Source organism: Alternaria arbusti, assembly GCF_024043155.1.
Source record: "Alternaria arbusti strain BMP 1465 chromosome Unknown scaffold_25, whole genome shotgun sequence".
Classification (NCBI taxonomy): domain Eukaryota; kingdom Fungi; phylum Ascomycota; class Dothideomycetes; order Pleosporales; family Pleosporaceae; genus Alternaria; species Alternaria arbusti.
The window spans coordinates 108,286-126,933 of record NW_026249965.1 but is presented as its reverse complement, the minus strand read 5'-3'; the positions used below and the strand labels follow the sequence as shown (position 1 = coordinate 126,933).

The window sequence follows — 18,648 nt, the reverse complement described above, 5'->3', positions numbered from 1 at the left end:
TGGCGAACTCCGCATGATGCCAGCATTGCTTCGGGACACGCTCGCTCACAATCCTGTTGGGTCATACTAAGCTGATAGAGACAGATAGAAAGCGGGGTCATTGTTTCGCAACAGTGGCGGTCTGATTACGTCGCGAGTAGGATTGCGATAACACCAAGCTGTTAACGGGTGCCATACGGATAGATGGCGGGAAGGCTGCAGCCGTTTGAGATAGAACTAATGCATATGCTGTGAATCTGCTGTCTCTGTCAGTTGCCTGGCTTCACTATTCTTGTATTGTTCATCGAGCGCCCTGTCATTCTCCTCCAAGCCCAAACAATTGAAGACCATGACCTCCAAAGATGGCGAAGCACTGGATTTGGCACAACGAATTGCCTCTGATCCAACCGATGAGAAAACCCCGAAGATACAATATGGGGAGGCCGAAGATGCGGCGATCATAGCAGCACTGCAAGGCTATGTGCCAGATACTGTGGAAGAAAAACGCTTGGTCCGAAAGATTGACTTCATCTTGCTACCAATCCTTTGGTGGATGTACATACTTGCCCATCTCGACAGGAGTAACATTGCCAACGCCAACGCGGCGGGCATGAGTGAGGAGCTTGGCCTGTCGGATAATCGTACGTTTGCCAATACAGACCACACAACAGTGTTGGAGGTGAAGAAGCTGACGGTGTGTAGAATACGCAATGCTAGTATCGCTCTTCTTCGTGGCCTACGTCATCTTTGAGGTTCCTTCGAACATGATCCTTATGAAGGTGAAACCGTCGATCTATTTGTGTAAGCGTACCAAGTCAACCGAGCGGTACTTAGTAAGTACTGATAAAATGCCGTTCAGCCACGATTGTATGGGTTTGGGGATGCGTAGTTCTCGGAATGTCGCAAACAAAGAGCGCAACAGGACTCCTTATTGGACGTTTCTTCCTGGGCGCAATCGAGGCGGGACTGTATCCGGGCGCGTTGTTCATCTTGACCTGCTGGTACACGAAGAAAGAAGTTGGTGAGTACCTAGCCACAGACTTTTCGGGATTCGATATGTGGCTGACGTAATCCTCCAGGCAAGCGCTTTTGCATCTTCTACACCTCCGGCTGCGTATCCCCAGCGCTGGGTGGTATTATGGCAGGTGCCATAATTTCCAGCCTGGACGGTGGTATTCCGGGCTGGCGATGGCTGCTCATTATTGAGAGCATCATTACCATTGCTTGTGGCTTTGGACGTGAGTAATCTTCATACGCCGAAGGTGCGAACACTGCTAACATGTCCCGTCTCACATGTCAGTGTATTTCATCCTTCCCAATTGGCCAATTGAATCCAAGATGCTTTCTCCGGAGCAACGCCTTCTTGCTCACGTCCGCATCCTCCGCGATCGAGACCAGTCCTGGGACATCGATGAGGCAGCTCTCACCCCCTTTCAAGCATTCCTGGCAGTGGTCAGAGACGGAAGAACATATCTCTTTATGATCATCTACACCTCGAACTGCTTGGCCTTGACCGTTTCGTACTTCATTCCGACCATGCTTCGAGGAATGGGATATACGAGCACCAGTGCCCAATGGATGACGGTACCCATCTGGAGTTGTGGTGCCGTGTTTCAGCTGTTCTGGTGAGTAAACCCTTGTAAAGGCACGGCAAGAGACATCCACTAACCGTACACCGATTGGTAGGTCCTGGACTTCTGACAAGACCGAAGACCGAAGATGGCACAACGCTGGTCTTCTCGCTTTCGCCGGAGTTGCTACTTTAGTAGCACTTTTTGTCAGCAATAGCGCAGTCAAATATGCCATGCTATGCCTGCAGACTGGTGCGATGTACACAACGGTACCTCTGATTCTCAACTGGACAAGCGAGGTCATGTCCCAACCAGCACGTAAGCGATCGATAGCCATCGCGCTGGTCAACTCTTTTGGTCACACGAGTTTCATATATGGAAGCTTTTTGTGGCCCAGCGCTGAGGGACCACGCAACCTGAAGGGATTTGCCGTATCGACTGCCGTTCTATGGCTTGGCGTGTTGATCGCTGCATTAATGCCAGTGGTTGCGAACTATTTGCCGAAGCCGCTGTCTGATGGGGTGTTGCGTGGACAGGAGGTCCACCTTGCTGACAACGACAACGACCAGCTCAAGAAACGGGATGAATAATCTGGAACGGACCGAAAGGCAGACGGGAAGATGCGTTCGATGGGAAAATGAAGCGAGGTCTGGTAGCGAAGATGGGAAGGAGAGATTCGAGGACCGGGGTCAGTGACGTCAAATGGTCTATGCTTGTCATAGTTCCGCGGAACGCGTGTCGGAACGCCCGAAACGGTAAAGCGTGCCCTGTTCTCTCGCTCTCGCGTGCCCAGCCTTCCGACCTTCCTAGTCAGCTCAACAACGACCGTGAGCGCCGTGTCAAAGCTCGTCTCCAGATTCCACACATACAGTTGTCTCCATCTCATCGAAGCCTCCTGCCGATCTCCTGTTCATGCGCATCGTGGATGTATGCCCTGGTAAGCGCCCGTGGACGCGCCGAACGGGCAGCGTGATCCCTACAGCACAAAACGTTCGCCTGCACGACGTACAACAGTACTGATGAAACCGTCTTACTTCAACGTCCTTGTTTGCTCCTAGACGTCGTGTGGTAGCGCAACGCAAAATCGTTGCCCAAGGCAAACAAACCTGATTGTGCGTTCATCGCTTCAATATTGGCTTTCACCAACAGTCCCCATGTGCACAAATTTAGACTTCTCTAACAGAAATAGAACTCTCTTGGGAGATTGGCCAACCATGCACCGCATAGTTTACATGACCACAACTTTATTAACCCCACGATGTCATTAACGACGCCCTCCGATACCCTCATCGCTGAAGCACTCGCTTCTTGAAGCAGCAGCATGAGCTTCGTATTGTGCGCCACTTCGGTCGAATAAGTATGGACCCACATTGGGCACAAACACCATCTTTCATGTGAAATGAGTGCTCGTGGATGGGCGCCTCCAACTTCGCCAGGTCCTACACACCCTCGAGGTTCAGCGAGGTCAGTACAATGTCTACGCGTCGGAGTCAGCGATCACCACGACATGCACCCTTTGTGAACATGAGTAATTCCAACTACGCTGACTTCGCAACTCGTTCTCCACCGCGTTATCGGGCATTAATCAACCTGAGATCATCAACGGCGAACCCTACGCTCTTGGAATGTAATCGCGCTCTGCTGCCCAGCTCTCCGGTAGACTGATTGGTGCTTTAACTCTCACGTTGTTGGCTACGCTTCAAAACACAAGTGTTCGTTCAGTAGCAAGAGCCCTTAGAAGACCGATCATCACCTAACTAGGCACCCAAGGCGAACATACAACAGTGCTTCGGTACTTCATCGCGACACGTCGGGCCTTCTGTGTGCTCTCCACATGATTGACATTGCCACTTGCCTCGGCTGCGAACATTCCTTTTTCTCAACTGCCGTCCATCACCATAGGGCTGTGTGGGCTGCGGAGGAACCATCAGGTCATTGTATGCAGTTCGCAAAGCGCAGAAGTTACCAAGGCCGCCTCAAAATCTCGGTTACCTGGTAGTATACTTCCACCAGCCAGTAGACTTCTAGTGCCCAGTTATGTTCAGCGTCTTTGTGACATCAACTACCGAAACCCTTTTTTGTATAAGGTTTGGGATAGGTCCGAACCTTGAGGCTCCAGGGTCGACGGGGATCAGGGTCCCTCGGGCGCCGGGCTGGTAGGATTGACTTTGATCGCACATGGCTCCCATTCGAGGCAAAAGGTAATGTGAGTAACGGTGATACACGTTCAACTCTCAGAGAAAAGTATATAATGTCGTCCCGTGCTTATCCATCTGTACTTCATTCTCTGAAGATCAATCTTTGCATTCTTCATCATGTTGAACGAAACTATTCACGACCTGCTGGTCACTGACAAGCCCAGCCTTGTTCAAGGCGCAATGTCAAATGCCTACGTGCTTCGCTGGAAGCTCGTCGGGGCCATTGTGGTCCTCATGGCTGTTACCCAGATCACCAAAATGATCTACCGGGCCCACATCGACCCTCTGCGGGCCATACCCGGACCTTGGATCAGTTCAGCAACATCAGCCTGGATCCGCTGGCAGCGTTGGCATGGCAGACTGTCTTTCGAGGCAGACAAGCTCATGACAAAGTATGGACCCATCGTCAGGATCGCACCGAATCTCGTCATTCTCAATGACTCCGAGTCAGTGGAGAAGATCTTCGTCAGGAAAGATCTCGACACTTCGCCAAAATCTATCCGAGCCCTTCGTGTCGGCGGCCATGACTGGACTGTCACGTACCCTCAACATCCCATCGCGCGGCAAAGACGTCACCCCGTCATGATCGCTACGACGACGAAGAACATGAAGTTCTGGCACGACACCTTCGTCACCAACATCGAAGCCATGGTTCGCAACCTCGGGAAGACAGAGGGTCAACAATCTGAAGACATTGTCTACCACCTGCGAATTTGCACTCTCAAGAACTCCCAAGTCGTCATGGGCGGCACAGGTGTCGACCTGGAGTCTGACGAATTCCCACACGTTGTCGGCGAGTATAACTTCCTCGTTGTTTGGCGCCTGTGCCTCCCAGAATGGCTATTCGCATGGCTCCAATACGGCCCATTCGCCCATCCTCGTTTCCGCGTACGATCCAGTGATAAGCTCTTCGACCTAGGCGCAGAGCTGTGCAAGCAGGCCAAGGATATAGCCGAGGACTCAACCGCCAACGTCTTCAAGCTCTTCACTGACCCAGACGCAAAGTACCCCCTCGAGGATTCATGGACAGACCCAGAGATCGGTGCGGAGATGGCAGGTCAGGTACTTGCTGCTACGGAAACAACTTCATCAGCCCTCGCGTTCATATACTACGAGTTGTCAAAGAACCCAAGCCTTCAAGAAGAGCTGTACGAGGAAGTTGCCGCACACGAGGGCTACGAAGAGCTTGACTCCTGCAAACTTCTCTGTGCATGCATCAACGAAGGTCTGCGTTTCCGCCCACCAGTTGCCCTTACAGGTTCCCGCCTCGTACCAGATGGTGGTATCAACGTTCTCGGCCACCACCTCCCCGCCGGCACGGTCGTCACCACACAGTCTCTCAGCATGTCTCGCCAGCGCCCCGACCTCTTCCCCGATTTCGATACCTATAACCCGCGACGATGGCTCGTCGAGGATGAATACAGCGCCGAGCGCAAGAAGCATCTCGTTCCCTTCGGTGTGGGAGCGAGGCGCTGCCCAGGAGGCAACATGGCGACGTATCAGATGCGAGTCATCTTGGCAGCTACATTCAGGGCGTTCAAGGTTGAACTTGCGCCGGAGACAACGCCGGAGGCGATGGCGCCCTTTGAGGCGAATGGGTACAGGAGCAGGCACGATCGATGTGACCTGATCTTCAAGCCCAGGACGGCGTGATGATGGGTGTTGTGGCTCTCGAAACTCTACCTTCTTTTCTCTTGTCTCCTCTAGTACTTATGTCACTCCCTTGAGCAAAGCGTGCCGAGTGTGTGGATAGCACTGATGGATTGAAACATATCTCATCGTGTCCAATAAGCAGGGGATGCGTCTCTCATTCAAGTTGCTACAGGATATACCCAAGTAGTGCTTCTGCAATCACGAAAAGTTTGTAAAATAACGTCGAATTCAAGCGTCACGCTACTCACATTGCGACATGATCAGATTCACGATCCGATTCTTACAAACACTGCGTGCATCAGGTACATAATCGAAGAGGTACCAGCCCGGGGCGAGGAGTAGCATTGCCGTGGTGGCTGGCGACAAGAAGATGCCTGCTAACACCGGAACAGGTAGGTGCGGGCGATGACGCGTATCCAATGACGTCATCACCTGACTTGCGAAACACCACCACATACCAAGGTCCGCACAACGCTTCACGAGGACGAGCCAAAGTCAAGACATGTCACAACCCAGGAACCTCTCTCTCGTCCTACGCTGTAACAAAGCGCACACTACGCATGTAGGAGGACGTGGTCACATTCTAGTATCGCGGGCGATCCACAACGCGGGGACAAAGAGCTATATGCTGCGGGGCTTCCGATAGGGCCTCGACTCGCATCTTGAAGCAGGCTTCCCATTACTCTCGGAGCAATCAGATTACTATCCAGCCTCGCAGGTCGCCTGATTCGATGTCCTTCACAAGGACGACTACGTCGACACCTCGGCCGCAGCCGCAGCAGCCTTTGTACCTGTCATGCTATCCGGGTCCTTATCAGCGCAAACGCCACAGCCGTACTCCCATCGCGCATCATCGTGCGTGTGATCTGCGTATGCGTTGTTTCAGACGCACCATATGCGGCACGCGGAGCTTAACGAAAGCTTGATAAAAGCTTGGAAAGCTTGGTCGCATGCTTGTAGGCCCATGATCGCGGCTGCGACAATCCGGCCGGTGTGACCGCCTGTTCCTGGTCGAGCGCTGGTGATTGGAGCGTTTGCAGTTGGGCAGGTAGGTTTGCTTCTTTGGAGGTGGGCGTGATGCATGCGTTGGTTGGAAGGCACGGAGGTACTTATGCTGCCTCGTCGTCGTTGCTTCGAGGGAAGTAATTCTTTCTCAAATTTGTCTTGTTGCATCAGTGTTGTAACAAGAATTTCGTCACCAGCATCCACAAGTCCGTCAAATTCATCAACCTAACATCACCATGGCATCTCTACAACGCCTTGCGGTCCACCGTAGCCCAGCGTACAAGCCCGCTGGAGTGAGAAGCTACGTCTATGCCATGACAAAGTGTCCGTCACCTATTCCCTACATCTTAAATCACCTTCCACTACTGAACTGACACGCGTAGATGGCTTTCATCCTACAAAACCTGGCCCGTACTTCCAAGCCAAGGTCATGTCGCAGCAAGGCAAGTTCGGCCGAATCGGCGGCCGCATGCGATCACGCTACGTTCTCAAGAAGCGCAACGAAACGTCGGCACCAGGTGGTGCGCAAAGCAAAGCCGCAGCCCCAAGCGACGGCACTCCAACTGAGGGCGAAGTACCGGCCGAAGACATCCAGAACGACTCTTTGTATCTCTGCGAAGTTGGCGTTGGAACGCCCGAGCAGAAGATCTACCTCGATTTCGATACTGGATCTTCGGATCTCTGGGTATGTTGTGTTCTTTGACGATTTGATCAAACCACTAAGATATACAGGTCTGGTCCACCGAACTTCCCAAGAACATCCTCAGTTCAGCAGATGCGTCAAAGCAGCAGGTCGCTTTCGACCCCTCAAAGTCAAGCACATTCAAGAAACTTGACGGCGAGACATGGAAGATCTCGTACGGTGACTCCTCGTCCGCGAGCGGCGACGTAGGCACCGATGTTGTCAACCTGGGTGGTCTCAAAGTCGAGAACCAAGCTGTGGAGCTTGCAAAGGAGCTTTCGCAGCAATTTGCCGAGGGCAATGGCAGCGGGCTCCTTGGTCTGGCCTTCAGCTCCATCAACACTGTTTCTCCAACCCCGCAGAAGACGCCAGTCGACAACATCATCGCACAGAAGAGCGCTAAGGAGCAGCTGTTCACCGCGTACCTTGGTAGCTGGCGCGACACGAACGAGGCCGACAAGGGAGAAGTAAGTGTCTCGTGCCCTGTGCTCTTCCTCAATTCTAACACAACCCCAGAGTTTCTACACCTTCGGTTTCATCGACCAAGACGTCATGACCGCTTCCGGCGCGTCCGAGCCCAACTATGCCGATGTCGACAACAGCCAAGGGTTCTGGCAAATTCAATCCACATCCGCGACCATCAACGGCCAGACTGTCGACCGATCTGGCAACACCTCCATCATGGACACCGGCACCACCCTCTGCCTCGTGGACGATGCCCTCGTCGATGCGGTCTACAAAGCCATTCCCGGCGCAAAGTACGACCAGAGCAACCAGGGTTATGTCTACCCCACGTCCACCTCCGCGGACGACTTGCCCGAGATTAAACTCGCCATCGGAGACGCCATGGTGACATTCCAGAAAGAGGACTTGGGCTTCGCTGACGCTGGAAACGGTATGGTGTACGGAAGTATTCAGAGTAGGGGGTCTATGGATATGGATATTTATGGTGATGCTGTGCTGAAGGCTATGTATGCGGTAAGTTGTCATGTTCATCTGAGTTTCGATTGTGGGATTGTGACTAATATGGTGTTCTAGATCTTCGATATGAATAACGGGAGTCCGAGGTTTGGGTGGGTGCAGAGGAAGGAGAAGACGCAGAATACGGATGCTCCGCCTTCGTAGAGGACTGAGAAGTGCGCTTTTCAGAGAGGATGAGCAAGGATCCCTGGCTCGAGCTGAGCAGGTCGTTACCCGGTGCACGATGTAGCAGCAAGTCGCTTCAGGCTATAGCATGAATGCTTCTATTGCCAATGAATACTATGCGCAATGAACATACGGATGCTTATCTTCTCTCTCCTACATCACACGTTGACTCATCACAATGACTACAACACAGTCCAAGAAGGTCCTTTATACTGCAACAAAGCACGCTTCCGTATACATCGGATTCCAATTCTTGGAAAGAGTAGCACCAACTTTTGTCTCGCAGTAGAGGCGGTGTATAGCTGACACTGAAACCAGTACCCTCATCTTCCCACCCCAACTACACAGCCACGCACCAGACGGTACCAGACTACATCATACACCCATTCGACTTGCTAGAATGCAAATCCGAAACATCCAAGCGTATCCTCCGTCCCTCAACCGTCAGGTAGCTCTCAACCAACCACTCATACCAAACCTTGCGGTCATCCGTCTGCCTCCAGAAACTGACTTCGACCTCTGAGTTGGCGGGGAGCTGCATGGGAGTCTGTGTATCAAATTAGCCACCATACTTAACTTCATATGATCAGTGAAAAACATACCTTGAGTGGGAACAAAATGGGAAACCAAGAAATCATATCCTTGCTCTTCGCCTCCATGGTAACGGGGTTTGTGCTCAATTCAACCGGTCCTTCTGATCCACTGTACAATACGGTTTCGAAGTACGCGCCGAGACCATGGCATACACCTGGTTCTTGGATAGGGAAGGCGATGCGGCAGTAGCGCAGGTTATGTTCGTTTGCGCCGTCGCCGCCGCTGAAGCCACCACCGCCACCTATCGCCGAACCGCCTTTCCTGAGCGAAGATTGTGCTAGAACGGCGGGAGGAAGGGGGTGTGTGAAATCCCAGGCTGTTTCAACCTTGGGTGTAAGGGGGGCCTCGAGGTTGAAGTGTTGCATCCTAGTGCCGTTGCTGAGTTGTTTGGATGCGACGGTCTCTTCGGACGAGGTGGAGAGGTAGTCGAATTGAGTGAGCATGACGACCCACGGGATATCGAAAGCGTTGGGATCGACGCTGGTACTTCTAGTATACAGGTCGGACCAGAGCTTTGGCGTGGAGATGGGGGTGAAGTGCGCGGTGTAGCTGGAGGGTATCGAGATGCCGTGAGTGGGGTTCAGGACGTGTTGCACACCGTCGAGACACTCGGGCGATAGCTCGTTGTCGGCGAAAGAGCCGAGAAGCTCGCTAACAAGTATGTCGACTTTGCCGAATGTGCCGTCGGCGAGGGTTGGACCCTTCCAGGCGCGCATGTCGGTCTTGACGACTGTGACGCGTCCGCCCCAGGTTTCGATGTTGTGTCGTTGAAGCAGTACGTATGCGTTAGGATTTTTCTCGATGGCGTAGACTTGTACGGGCACACCGGAGCTTGCGCTGGCATTTAGCGCGCGCGTCACAAGCGGACCTCGACCAGATCCTACGACTGCGATAACGACAGCACCGTTGCTAGAGCTAGTTGATTTGCTTTCGGCATGCCAGTCTTTCAGCGCCTGAGCGATGGCGCGCTCGTACCACGCGTACTTGATTGGATCCTTTTCGAACACCTCGTATGTAATGGATTCGAGGTTGTCCGTCAGGGGTTGCAGTGGGCTCTGGAGATAGTCCTGGAACCCACCACCGAACCGTTCAATCTGGCTCTTAGGAGGCTGGTTACGCTGCAAGTATCGCATGTAGCTCAAGTGAGGTGTTGGGTCGTTGTTGCTACTGCTCTTCTTAGGCAACTTCTTCGCGATCTCGGCTGCTTCAGCGGGGGTTGGTGCGACTGTTCCTGATGATCCTGGGCTCGGTGCATCTTCTACAGTACGAGGGGATAGATGACCTGTGGAGTATGACATTATCATATCCGGGTCATCAATACCTGGTAGTTGGCCAACATCCGAGATGAGCAACCAAGGCCCGCGCTGCAGGCGCATGCAACGGAAGATGAAAACCTGGTGTGCTTTGGATAGGACGTAAGATTGACGAGCGTTGACTAGGAAAGAGGAAGCGTGCAAGTTGAGAAGTCGTACAGGCTCAGAAAACCAACGTGACTGGACAGCCAAGGATGGCAGGCGACGCGGCATATCGAGCATGACTGCTAACCTATTATGGTACTTGCAAACCGATCGAATGGTGTTCCAAGCATCCCATGAGCTCCAAGAATCGACGTTTTTCGACTCACTGCTTGCCTCGAACTCGGATCTTGCGAAGCGCGCTAGATCTCCCATGTCGTCCTTGCTGGAGTCTGACTGTGTTCCATCCATGGGTAGTTGGATGTGCAGCTGGATGTAAGATCCAGTTACAAGCGCCTCCTTAATAGAACGAGCATACTGAGATACGCCGGTCTGGCCGTGGGCGAGTCTTGGTCCAGGGATGACCAGATTGGTAACACCACAGAAAGCTGCATAGGCAACCTCGAGGTGGAAGACTTGGCGCGACAAATTGGAGATGATCGGGTCTGGAGAAGACAGATCAATCCATGAGCTGGTAAATGCTACCAATTGACTAATAATCTCATTCGGGCTAAGTGGTGTATCGAAGTTGTCCAAGGCAGGTATCAAGGGGAGCGGTTGGGATTGCGACTCAGCGAGGGCTTGGGTGTAGGAGTTGAGCAGACTCAAGACGCGGTTCTGGAAGTGGTCGTTGGTGATGGTGCTAGTGAGCATATCATACTGGAGGTGGTCAGTAGGGTTCCTGCTAGCCTTGGAGGCACTTACTCCGAGATCTTGGGCATGCTGCACCAACTCGGGCGAGACGTCCAGGGTTCGCTTCGACTCATGTTGGCCAATATAGAATACGGGCGCATGTTCGCCCATGCCTTCCGAGTAGTCCATAACAGTATCGGGGTTAGTTAGGCCAAGATGAGAAAAAGTGTTAGTGGGAGAAAAGTTGGTGAATGTTGCGGACTACCGCGGGGTCAGCAAAGTCGCGAATGCAATGCTGCGGCGCGCGACCAGGGATGCGGAGCGTGACCACAGTGGCAGGGACGTGGAGTAGAGAGAAGGAGCCACCAGGGGTGGAGAAGGTATATTTACTACATGGCGGCGTGTGGATATTGCTGTGGTGCCTTGCAGCCTGTCGTCGATTGCGCCAAGCGCGAGCAGTCGCGGTAAGTGGAGCTAAGGGCCCGTCGCATAACTTTTTCTGGGACGGCGAGTGCAGCCGCCATCCACACGCGCAAACACCGCCAGCACCACAATGACAGCCATGACGAAGCGCGAATACGGCGACGACGACAGTGCCCGCGTCAAGCGCGTCAAGACCGAGGCCAACGGCGAGGGCAAGATGGACGCGGCGGCGAATCCCTACCTGGCGCACTGGAACGACGACAAGCCCGTCAAGAGCGAGTACAGCGGCACCGGCACCGGCCTCCAGGGCTTCAAGAAGCATGCGACGACGACTGCGCAGGCCAACGCCGCCGAAGACGGCCCCAACAACGCCTTCACCGGCCGCCCGCTCTCGACCAAGTACATGAGCATCCTCAAGAAGAGGCGAGACCTGCCCGTCCACCAGCAGCGCGACGAGTTCCTCAAGCTGTACCAGGAGTCGCAGATCCTCGTCTTCGTCGGTGAGACGGGTTCCGGAAAGACGACGCAGATCCCGCAGTTCGTCCTTTTCGACGACCTGCCCCAGCAGAATGCCAAGATGGTCGCCTGTACCCAGCCGCGCCGTGTCGCTGCCATGTCCGTCGCCCAGCGTGTGGCCGAGGAGATGGACGTCGAGCTGGGCGAGGAGGTCGGATACAGCATCCGTTTCGAGGACAAGACAGGGCCCAACACCATTCTCAAGTACATGACTGACGGAATGTTGCTACGCGAGGCCATGAACGATCACAACCTCACGCGCTACAGTACCATCATCCTCGACGAGGCTCACGAGAGAACCCTGGCTACCGACATCCTCATGGGTCTGCTGAAGGAGGTTGTCCTGAGGCGGCCGGACCTCAAGCTCATCATCATGAGTGCTACGCTCGACGCCACCAAGTTCCAGAAGTACTTCCACAACGCGCCCCTGCTCGCCGTACCTGGACGAACCCACCCCGTCGAGGTCTTCTACACGCCTGCTCCCGAGCGAGACTACGTCGAAGCCGCCCTGCGCACCGTCCTCCAGATCCACGCCACCGAGCCCGAAGGCGATATTCTGCTATTCTTGACTGGTGAGGAGGAGATTGAGGATGCGTGCAGGAAGATAAACCTCGAGGCCCAGGACCTTTCTCGTGAAGGTGGTGCTGGACCGCTCGTGGTATACCCGCTGTACGGAACTTTGCCGCCCGCACAGCAGCAGAAGATCTTCAACCCTGCGCCTCCGCCCGCAACACACGGCGGCCGCCCCGGACGCAAGTGCATCGTTTCTACCAACATTGCTGAGACATCTCTCACTATTGACGGTATCGTCTACGTCGTGGACCCCGGTTTCAGCAAGCAAAAAGTCTACAACCCCCGTATCCGTGTCGAATCCCTCCTCGTTTCGCCCATCTCCAAGGCCTCAGCACAACAGCGAGCTGGTCGTGCCGGACGTACGCGTCCCGGTAAATGCTTCCGCCTGTACACCGAGCAAGCCTTTAAGAAGGAGCTTATCGAGCAGACCTACCCCGAGATCCTCAGGTCAAATCTGGCTAGTACCGTGCTCGAGTTGAAGAAGCTTGGAGTCGACGATCTGGTACACTTTGATCTGATGGACCCGCCTGCGCCTGAGACCCTGATGCGTGCGTTGGAGGAGCTCAACTACCTGGCATGTCTTGATGACGAGGGTGAGCTGACCACACTCGGAGGACTTGCCTCGCAGTTCCCCCTGGATCCCGCATTGGCAGTCATGCTCATCACATCGCCTGAGTTCTACTGCTCAAATGAGATCCTATCGCTTACTGCGCTCCTCTCTGTACCCCAAATCTTCGTCCGTCCAGCCAACAACCGAAAGCGCGCAGACGAGATGAAGGAGCTGTTTGCACACCCCAAGGGCGACCAGCTTACCATGCTTAACGTCTACCATGCATTCAAGAGCGAGGAGGCGCAAGCGAACCCAAAGCAGTGGTGTCACGACCATTTCCTCTCTTACCGAGCGCTTCAGCAAGCTGACAACGTCCGTCTTCAACTCAAGCGCATAATGGAGCGCGAGGAACTTGAACTTATGTCAACGCCGTTTGAGAACAAGAAGTACTACGAGAACATTCAGCGTGCGCTTGTTGCCGGTTTCTTTATGCAAGTTGCCAAGCGCGATGGTAACGGCAAGAGCTACATCACCGTCAAGGACGAGCAGAATGTTCTCTTGCACCCGAGCACTGTTCTTGCAGAGGACAGTGAATGGGTCATCTATAACGAGTTCGTCTTGACAACCAAGAACTACATCCGAACAGTGACATCCGTCAAGCCAGAGTGGCTTATGGTGAGTGCATTCTTTCCTGCTCTGACAAATATATCACTAACTTTTGCCAGGACATTTCACCTAACTACTACGACTTGTCACAATTTAAGAAGGGCGAGATCAAGACAGCTCTGCAGCGAGTGGTTACCAAGCTCCAGCGCAAGGAAGTGGAGAAGGGAGGACGGAGATGATCGACTCCGAACGCGCGGGGAAAGCGAATGTAAAACATAATTCGAAGGCGAGCTGAATATTGGTAGCATCATGAGCGTCATATAGATGGCGCTTGTATCTGGTGTTATGCTGCTTGGCGTTAGGCTTGCTTGTGTATCGGATGACATGATTAAAGATAAGGACGCCGCCATGAGCGTTATTCTAATTAATCCTTATGCATCTTCGTCTTTCACTCTCCAGCTTACTTGCGGTATTGACTAACCGCATGCACGCTAGCGTTGACCCCCACATGTCGGTATCTGCGCGTGCCGACATCTCCAACTTTTTCTCAGCTCAGCATTTCCGCGACAACGCGATCGCAAACCACATTACGCGACGGAACAGGCTTGGTCTCTCCTAAAAATGGCTCCAGTACAGAGTGAAGACGCGTCTTTGTTTCACATCGAGCGCATATCGCAATACGTCTGCATCCCACCCTCGTGTCTCGCGGATCCCTTCTCAGCAGTATGCGCAACAGTACTATCACCACTACTCCTCACATACTTTCCACCTGCGAAGGGCGTAGTACTCGCATACGAAAATGTAGAGTTACAAAGTACACCACCCGCCGTATCGGATCCGAAATCCAAGAACAGATCACAGTCTCAACGACAACAAAGCGAATCCAGTTCTAACGACGATGAGCCTGCTGAGCCGTTGCTACTCAGGCACGTCGACGAATACGCAGCGCCGTTCCTTTGGGTCACAGCCTCTTTCATCGTGTGGCGCCCGACCCGAAATGCATACCTCACCGCGCACATCACCGACCAAGCGAAGACGCATCTCACACTCGCACACCTCAACACCTTCCCCGTGAGCATACTCAAGGAATGTCTGCCCTCAGACTGGTCGTGGCATTCAGAAGAATCCGGTCAGACGAAGCAGGGATGGGATGGCAAATTGTCGGACGAGGGAGGCTGGTGGGTGGATGGCGACGGAGAGAAGGTGGAGGGAGAGCTACGAGTGAGGATACGAGATGTGGAAGGCAGAATGGATGGAAAAGGAAAGGGCAAGGGTTTCTTGCGGATTGACGGAGCGCTCGTTCCTGAGGAGGAGATCAAGGCGGCACAACAGAAGGCTGGTAAAGGGAAGAGGAAAGCGACCACGAGCGCGATGAAGGCACAACCACAGAAGCAGGCGGAGGGAGAAGTCATGGAGATCGATTCGGACTAGGTCGTGGGTGATGGGACACTACACTGGTCTATTTGGTCGCAAACTTTGCGAGATGCGCGGCATACCATTCGCATCAAAACGGCGTTATGGCGTTTAAAACAAAGCAAGATGCAAATTCCAGCATCTACGATACCACACAAATATAACAACCTTCATCAAACGCTCCACTTCCCGTCCCTCGTGAGCACAGACCAATCAGACAACGCACACCTCCGTCTCCCGCCGCAGCAAACCGCGGCAAGCATCCCCCATCAAACCCATCCCACCACTACCCTCCAACCTTCCCACCTCCCTCCCCAACCCCCCAATCCAACCACCCACACTCTTTCACCCCACCCACCCACCATATTATGTCTTCATCCAAGAAATCCTCCTCCTCGTCCTCCCGCAAATCACGCTCCCACGATCCCATCTACGAGAGCGGCTACAGCAGCAGCAGCAGCAGATCCTACGGCACGACGTATAGCAGCATGTCGCCTTTCTGGACGATTGGTACTCTGCTGGGGGCGAGCAGTGTGGCGCTGGGTGCGTTTGGGGCGCATGGGTTGAAGAGTCGGATTAGGGATCCGAGTGCGTTGGCGAATTGGGGGACTGCGGCTCAGTATCAGGTATGTGACTTGTTCTTCGAGAGAGAGAGAGTGGTTTGATGTATGGGATGGGCATGTGTTGCGGAAGTCGAGAGTGGGTTTTGACTCTGTGTCACCGCGGTACCGGTGGATGAGATGCTATCAGGCGCAGCATTTGCCTCTCTCCGCATTGGACACCGCATCCATTCTGTCTTTGTTGAATTGGAACCTATGCTAACAACGGACATGACAGCTCGTCCACTCCGTCGTCCTAACCATGACATCCGTTGTCGCGCCGCAAAACAAAATCGCCATGGCCCTCTTCACCGCTGGTATGACCATGTTCTCTGGAAGCATATACCTACTTGTGCTGGATGCGAAGAAGTACAAGCAACTGGGGCCTGTCACACCAATTGGCGGCGCTTGCCTTATTGCTGGTTGGCTGGCGCTGGCCGCGAGGGGAAAGATGGTCAGACTACCTAGGAGCGCGTGATGGATGTAGACAAAGGATTCGTGGACCGGGAAATGTACAGTTGTACAGTCGAACACCGCCTGCAGGTCTGGCATATCACGAGATGCATGAGATACTTGGTTATGAGCATGATGAATGACAACGAAATGCTTTTCGCAAATCTTGCAACGACTCAAAATCTTTTGCCACAGGGCAACAGCTCTTCACAAAACAGATCGTGAGATGAAAATAGCTACACCGGTCCTTACGCGCCACCGCACCGCGCCCACTCGCGGATGACTAGTTTCCGATCAAGAACTTTAGCTCCCATGACTCGAGACGAGCCGCACCCCACATCTGCAAGCCTAGAACATCATCTTCAACGTCCATCCCAACCAGCTATGTGCTGGCGTCCCGCTCAGCTCTGGTCTGTCACATGTTTCGTATCCAAAACTGTAGTCTGGCACCGAATAACCGTTATGGCCCCAAAAACAAGTTCCCATTATGACATGCTCCGGCACTTTCCCCCACTTAGATATGTAGCGTGTGCCGCAGGGAGCGGCTGCATGTAATAGCGGCTTTCTACCTTGTAAGAGAAGAGAACCCTGGAACTAGGGTAAAAGCAATGTCTTCTCATGCGAGAGTATCGTTCTTTTCCTCACATAGCTCTACAACATGGATTCAACGAGCATTGAGGCAACATCAGCAACATGGCTGCCGTCAGCGCGTCATATCCTCGGTCTTGTTGGCTTCTGGTTAGTGTATAAAGTACTAGAAGCTATGTACAACATCTCGCCGCTCCACCCGCTGAATTCAATCCCTGGACCAAGATTGGCAGCAGCGACGTACTGGCCGGAATTCTACCACGATGTCGTCAAGTTTGGCTGTTATACGAAGGAGATCAGTAAAATGCATAGAGTTTATGGTGAGCTCATCACTACCTAGGTAGCTATCTTGCACCAGCCCGCAAGCTAATCAACGACTTTCCTACCAGGCCCCATCGTACGAATCAACCCCAACGAAGTCCACTGCGACGATATCCGCTTCGCAGATGAAATCTATGCAACCGGTAGCCGAAAACGCGACAAGCCAAAGCACCAAGTCAACGGTTCCTCGTGCGCCTCTCAATCTGCAACATACCGGCCATGTACTTCCACTAACCTTTCCCAGTATCTCCCTATCCGGCTTCGGCACCATCGACCACGACCTCCACCGACTCCGGCGCGTCCCCCTAGCGAAATTCTTCTCCCGAGCCATGATCACACGGCTCGAACCCGAAATCCACAGCCTAGTCCAACAGCTCTGCGACAAACTACTGCGGCAATCCGGCGACAACGAACCCTTCGACATCGCCATGGCATACAGCTGCTTTACTTCTGACGCCATCTCCAGTTACAGTTTCGGCGAAAGCTTTGGGTTTCTCGATCAGGAAGGGTGGTACCCGAATTTCCGAGAGCCAACAGCCGCAGTGCTTAGACCCGTTTTCGTGTTTCGGTTTTTTCCTTGGACAAGTAAGAGTGCGGCGCTCGCGACGACTTTTATCGATTATTTGCCGAAGGATATCGCGCTGATGGTAAAGACTTTGCAGGTTGATTTGCCCAAGAGAGTGCTCAAGGCTAAGGCGGATCTTGACGCGGGAATCACGTACGACCGACCTACGATCTTTGCTTCGCTCTTACAGTCTGACCTCGGCGCTGGGGATAAGGGCGTGGTGCGCCTAGTCCATGAGGCACAAGCTGTACTGGGTGCCGGCACAGAGACCACGAGCTGGGCTCTGGCCGTGATGACATACCACCTCCTAACCAATCCCCAAATCCTGTCTAAGCTCACCCAAGAACTCCAAACCGTCGTAGAAGACCCGCTAAACCTCCCTGGATGGACTGTCCTGGAAACACTACCTTATCTCGGCGCTGTCATTCAAGAGGGACTGAGACTATCCTACGGCGTGTCTAGTCGTACAGCCCGTATTCCCACGGAGGAAACACTGCTGTACCGTGGCGAATGGAACAAGAAGCCTGTTGAATACGTTCTTCCTAAAGGCTATGCGATCGGCATGTCGTCGTACGTTACACATCACGATGAACGCGCTTTTCCTGACTCTTATACTTTTGCGCCGGAGCGGTGGTTGGATGAGAATAATCAGAGGAGGAAAGAGCCGGAGCGTAGTATACTTTCTTGGTCGAAGGGAAGCCGCTCTTGTTTGGGGAAGAAGTAAGTGGACTGTGTTTATCGTGAGTTGGAGATGGATTACTAACGTTGATCTTGTAGTCTGGCTTTGTGCGAGCTTAATTTGTGTCTCGCTGCGCTGGTGCTGCGTGTGATACCGAAGATGCGATTGTTCGATACGACGGAAGAGGATGTGGCATATGATCATGATATGTTTGTGCCGATGACGAAGGATCATAAAGGTGTAAGGGTTACAATCGAGTAGTGTAATTAGAGGGTCACTCCATAATATAAATGTGTTAAACCGCTCGACGCATACGGCAAAGGTTTCTTGTTCCTTGTTCGTTGTCAGAATCCGAATGTCGCTTTTGATTTGTGGTATCTCATACTGAAGATGACTCTCCTTTGCGCCATATATGCGTTCTCCTCTTCTTCTCTCCACACAAAACAC

At 53.2% G+C, this 18,648-nt stretch overlaps 8 protein-coding genes across 8 annotated transcripts; 7 read left to right on the top strand and 1 right to left on the bottom strand.

Annotated features, from left to right (window-relative positions):
• Positions 1-328: 328 nt before the first annotated feature.
• Positions 329-2,140, top strand: J4E86_010777 (uncharacterized protein; the record flags this gene model as incomplete). The annotated part of the gene is made up of 6 exons (XM_051451273.1): positions 329-620; positions 682-780; positions 839-1,000; positions 1,059-1,217; positions 1,280-1,604; positions 1,666-2,140. The coding sequence occupies 6 exons, from the start codon at positions 329-331 to the stop codon at positions 2,138-2,140; spliced, it is 1,512 nt and encodes a 503-aa protein (XP_051297560.1).
• Positions 2,141-3,865: 1,725 nt separating this feature from the next.
• Positions 3,866-5,401, top strand: J4E86_010776 (uncharacterized protein; the record flags this gene model as incomplete). Its single annotated transcript, XM_051451272.1, has 1 exon — positions 3,866-5,401. One exon carries the CDS (start codon positions 3,866-3,868, stop codon positions 5,399-5,401), a length of 1,536 nt encoding a protein of 511 aa, XP_051297559.1.
• A 1,241-nt stretch (positions 5,402-6,642) lies between these two features.
• J4E86_010775 (uncharacterized protein) lies at positions 6,643-8,213 on the top strand (the record flags this gene model as incomplete). The annotated part of the gene is made up of 5 exons (XM_051451271.1): positions 6,643-6,730; positions 6,790-7,091; positions 7,139-7,555; positions 7,605-8,066; positions 8,127-8,213. 5 exons carry the CDS (start codon positions 6,643-6,645, stop codon positions 8,211-8,213), a joined length of 1,356 nt encoding a protein of 451 aa, XP_051297558.1.
• Positions 8,214-8,604: 391 nt separating this feature from the next.
• J4E86_010774 (uncharacterized protein) lies at positions 8,605-11,104 on the bottom strand (the record flags this gene model as incomplete). The annotated part of the gene is made up of 3 exons (XM_051451270.1): positions 8,605-8,781; positions 8,837-10,942; positions 10,988-11,104. 3 exons carry the CDS (start codon positions 11,102-11,104, stop codon positions 8,605-8,607), a joined length of 2,400 nt encoding a protein of 799 aa, XP_051297557.1.
• Positions 11,105-11,468: 364 nt separating this feature from the next.
• PRP43 (DEAH-box ATP-dependent RNA helicase prp43) lies at positions 11,469-13,822 on the top strand (the record flags this gene model as incomplete). The annotated part of the gene is made up of 2 exons (XM_051451269.1): positions 11,469-13,652; positions 13,703-13,822. 2 exons carry the CDS (start codon positions 11,469-11,471, stop codon positions 13,820-13,822), a joined length of 2,304 nt encoding a protein of 767 aa, XP_051297556.1.
• Positions 13,823-14,204: 382 nt separating this feature from the next.
• J4E86_010772 (uncharacterized protein) lies at positions 14,205-15,014 on the top strand (the record flags this gene model as incomplete). The annotated part of the gene is made up of 1 exon (XM_051451268.1): positions 14,205-15,014. The coding sequence occupies one exon, from the start codon at positions 14,205-14,207 to the stop codon at positions 15,012-15,014; it is 810 nt and encodes a 269-aa protein (XP_051297555.1).
• A 350-nt stretch (positions 15,015-15,364) lies between these two features.
• Positions 15,365-16,073, top strand: J4E86_010771 (uncharacterized protein; the record flags this gene model as incomplete). Its single annotated transcript, XM_051451267.1, has 2 exons — positions 15,365-15,622; positions 15,834-16,073. The coding sequence occupies 2 exons, from the start codon at positions 15,365-15,367 to the stop codon at positions 16,071-16,073; spliced, it is 498 nt and encodes a 165-aa protein (XP_051297554.1).
• Positions 16,074-16,706: 633 nt separating this feature from the next.
• J4E86_010770 (uncharacterized protein) lies at positions 16,707-18,246 on the top strand (the record flags this gene model as incomplete). Its single annotated transcript, XM_051451266.1, has 3 exons — positions 16,707-16,956; positions 17,026-17,146; positions 17,202-18,246. The coding sequence occupies 3 exons, from the start codon at positions 16,707-16,709 to the stop codon at positions 18,244-18,246; spliced, it is 1,416 nt and encodes a 471-aa protein (XP_051297553.1).
• Between the last annotated feature and the right edge of the window lie 402 nt (positions 18,247-18,648).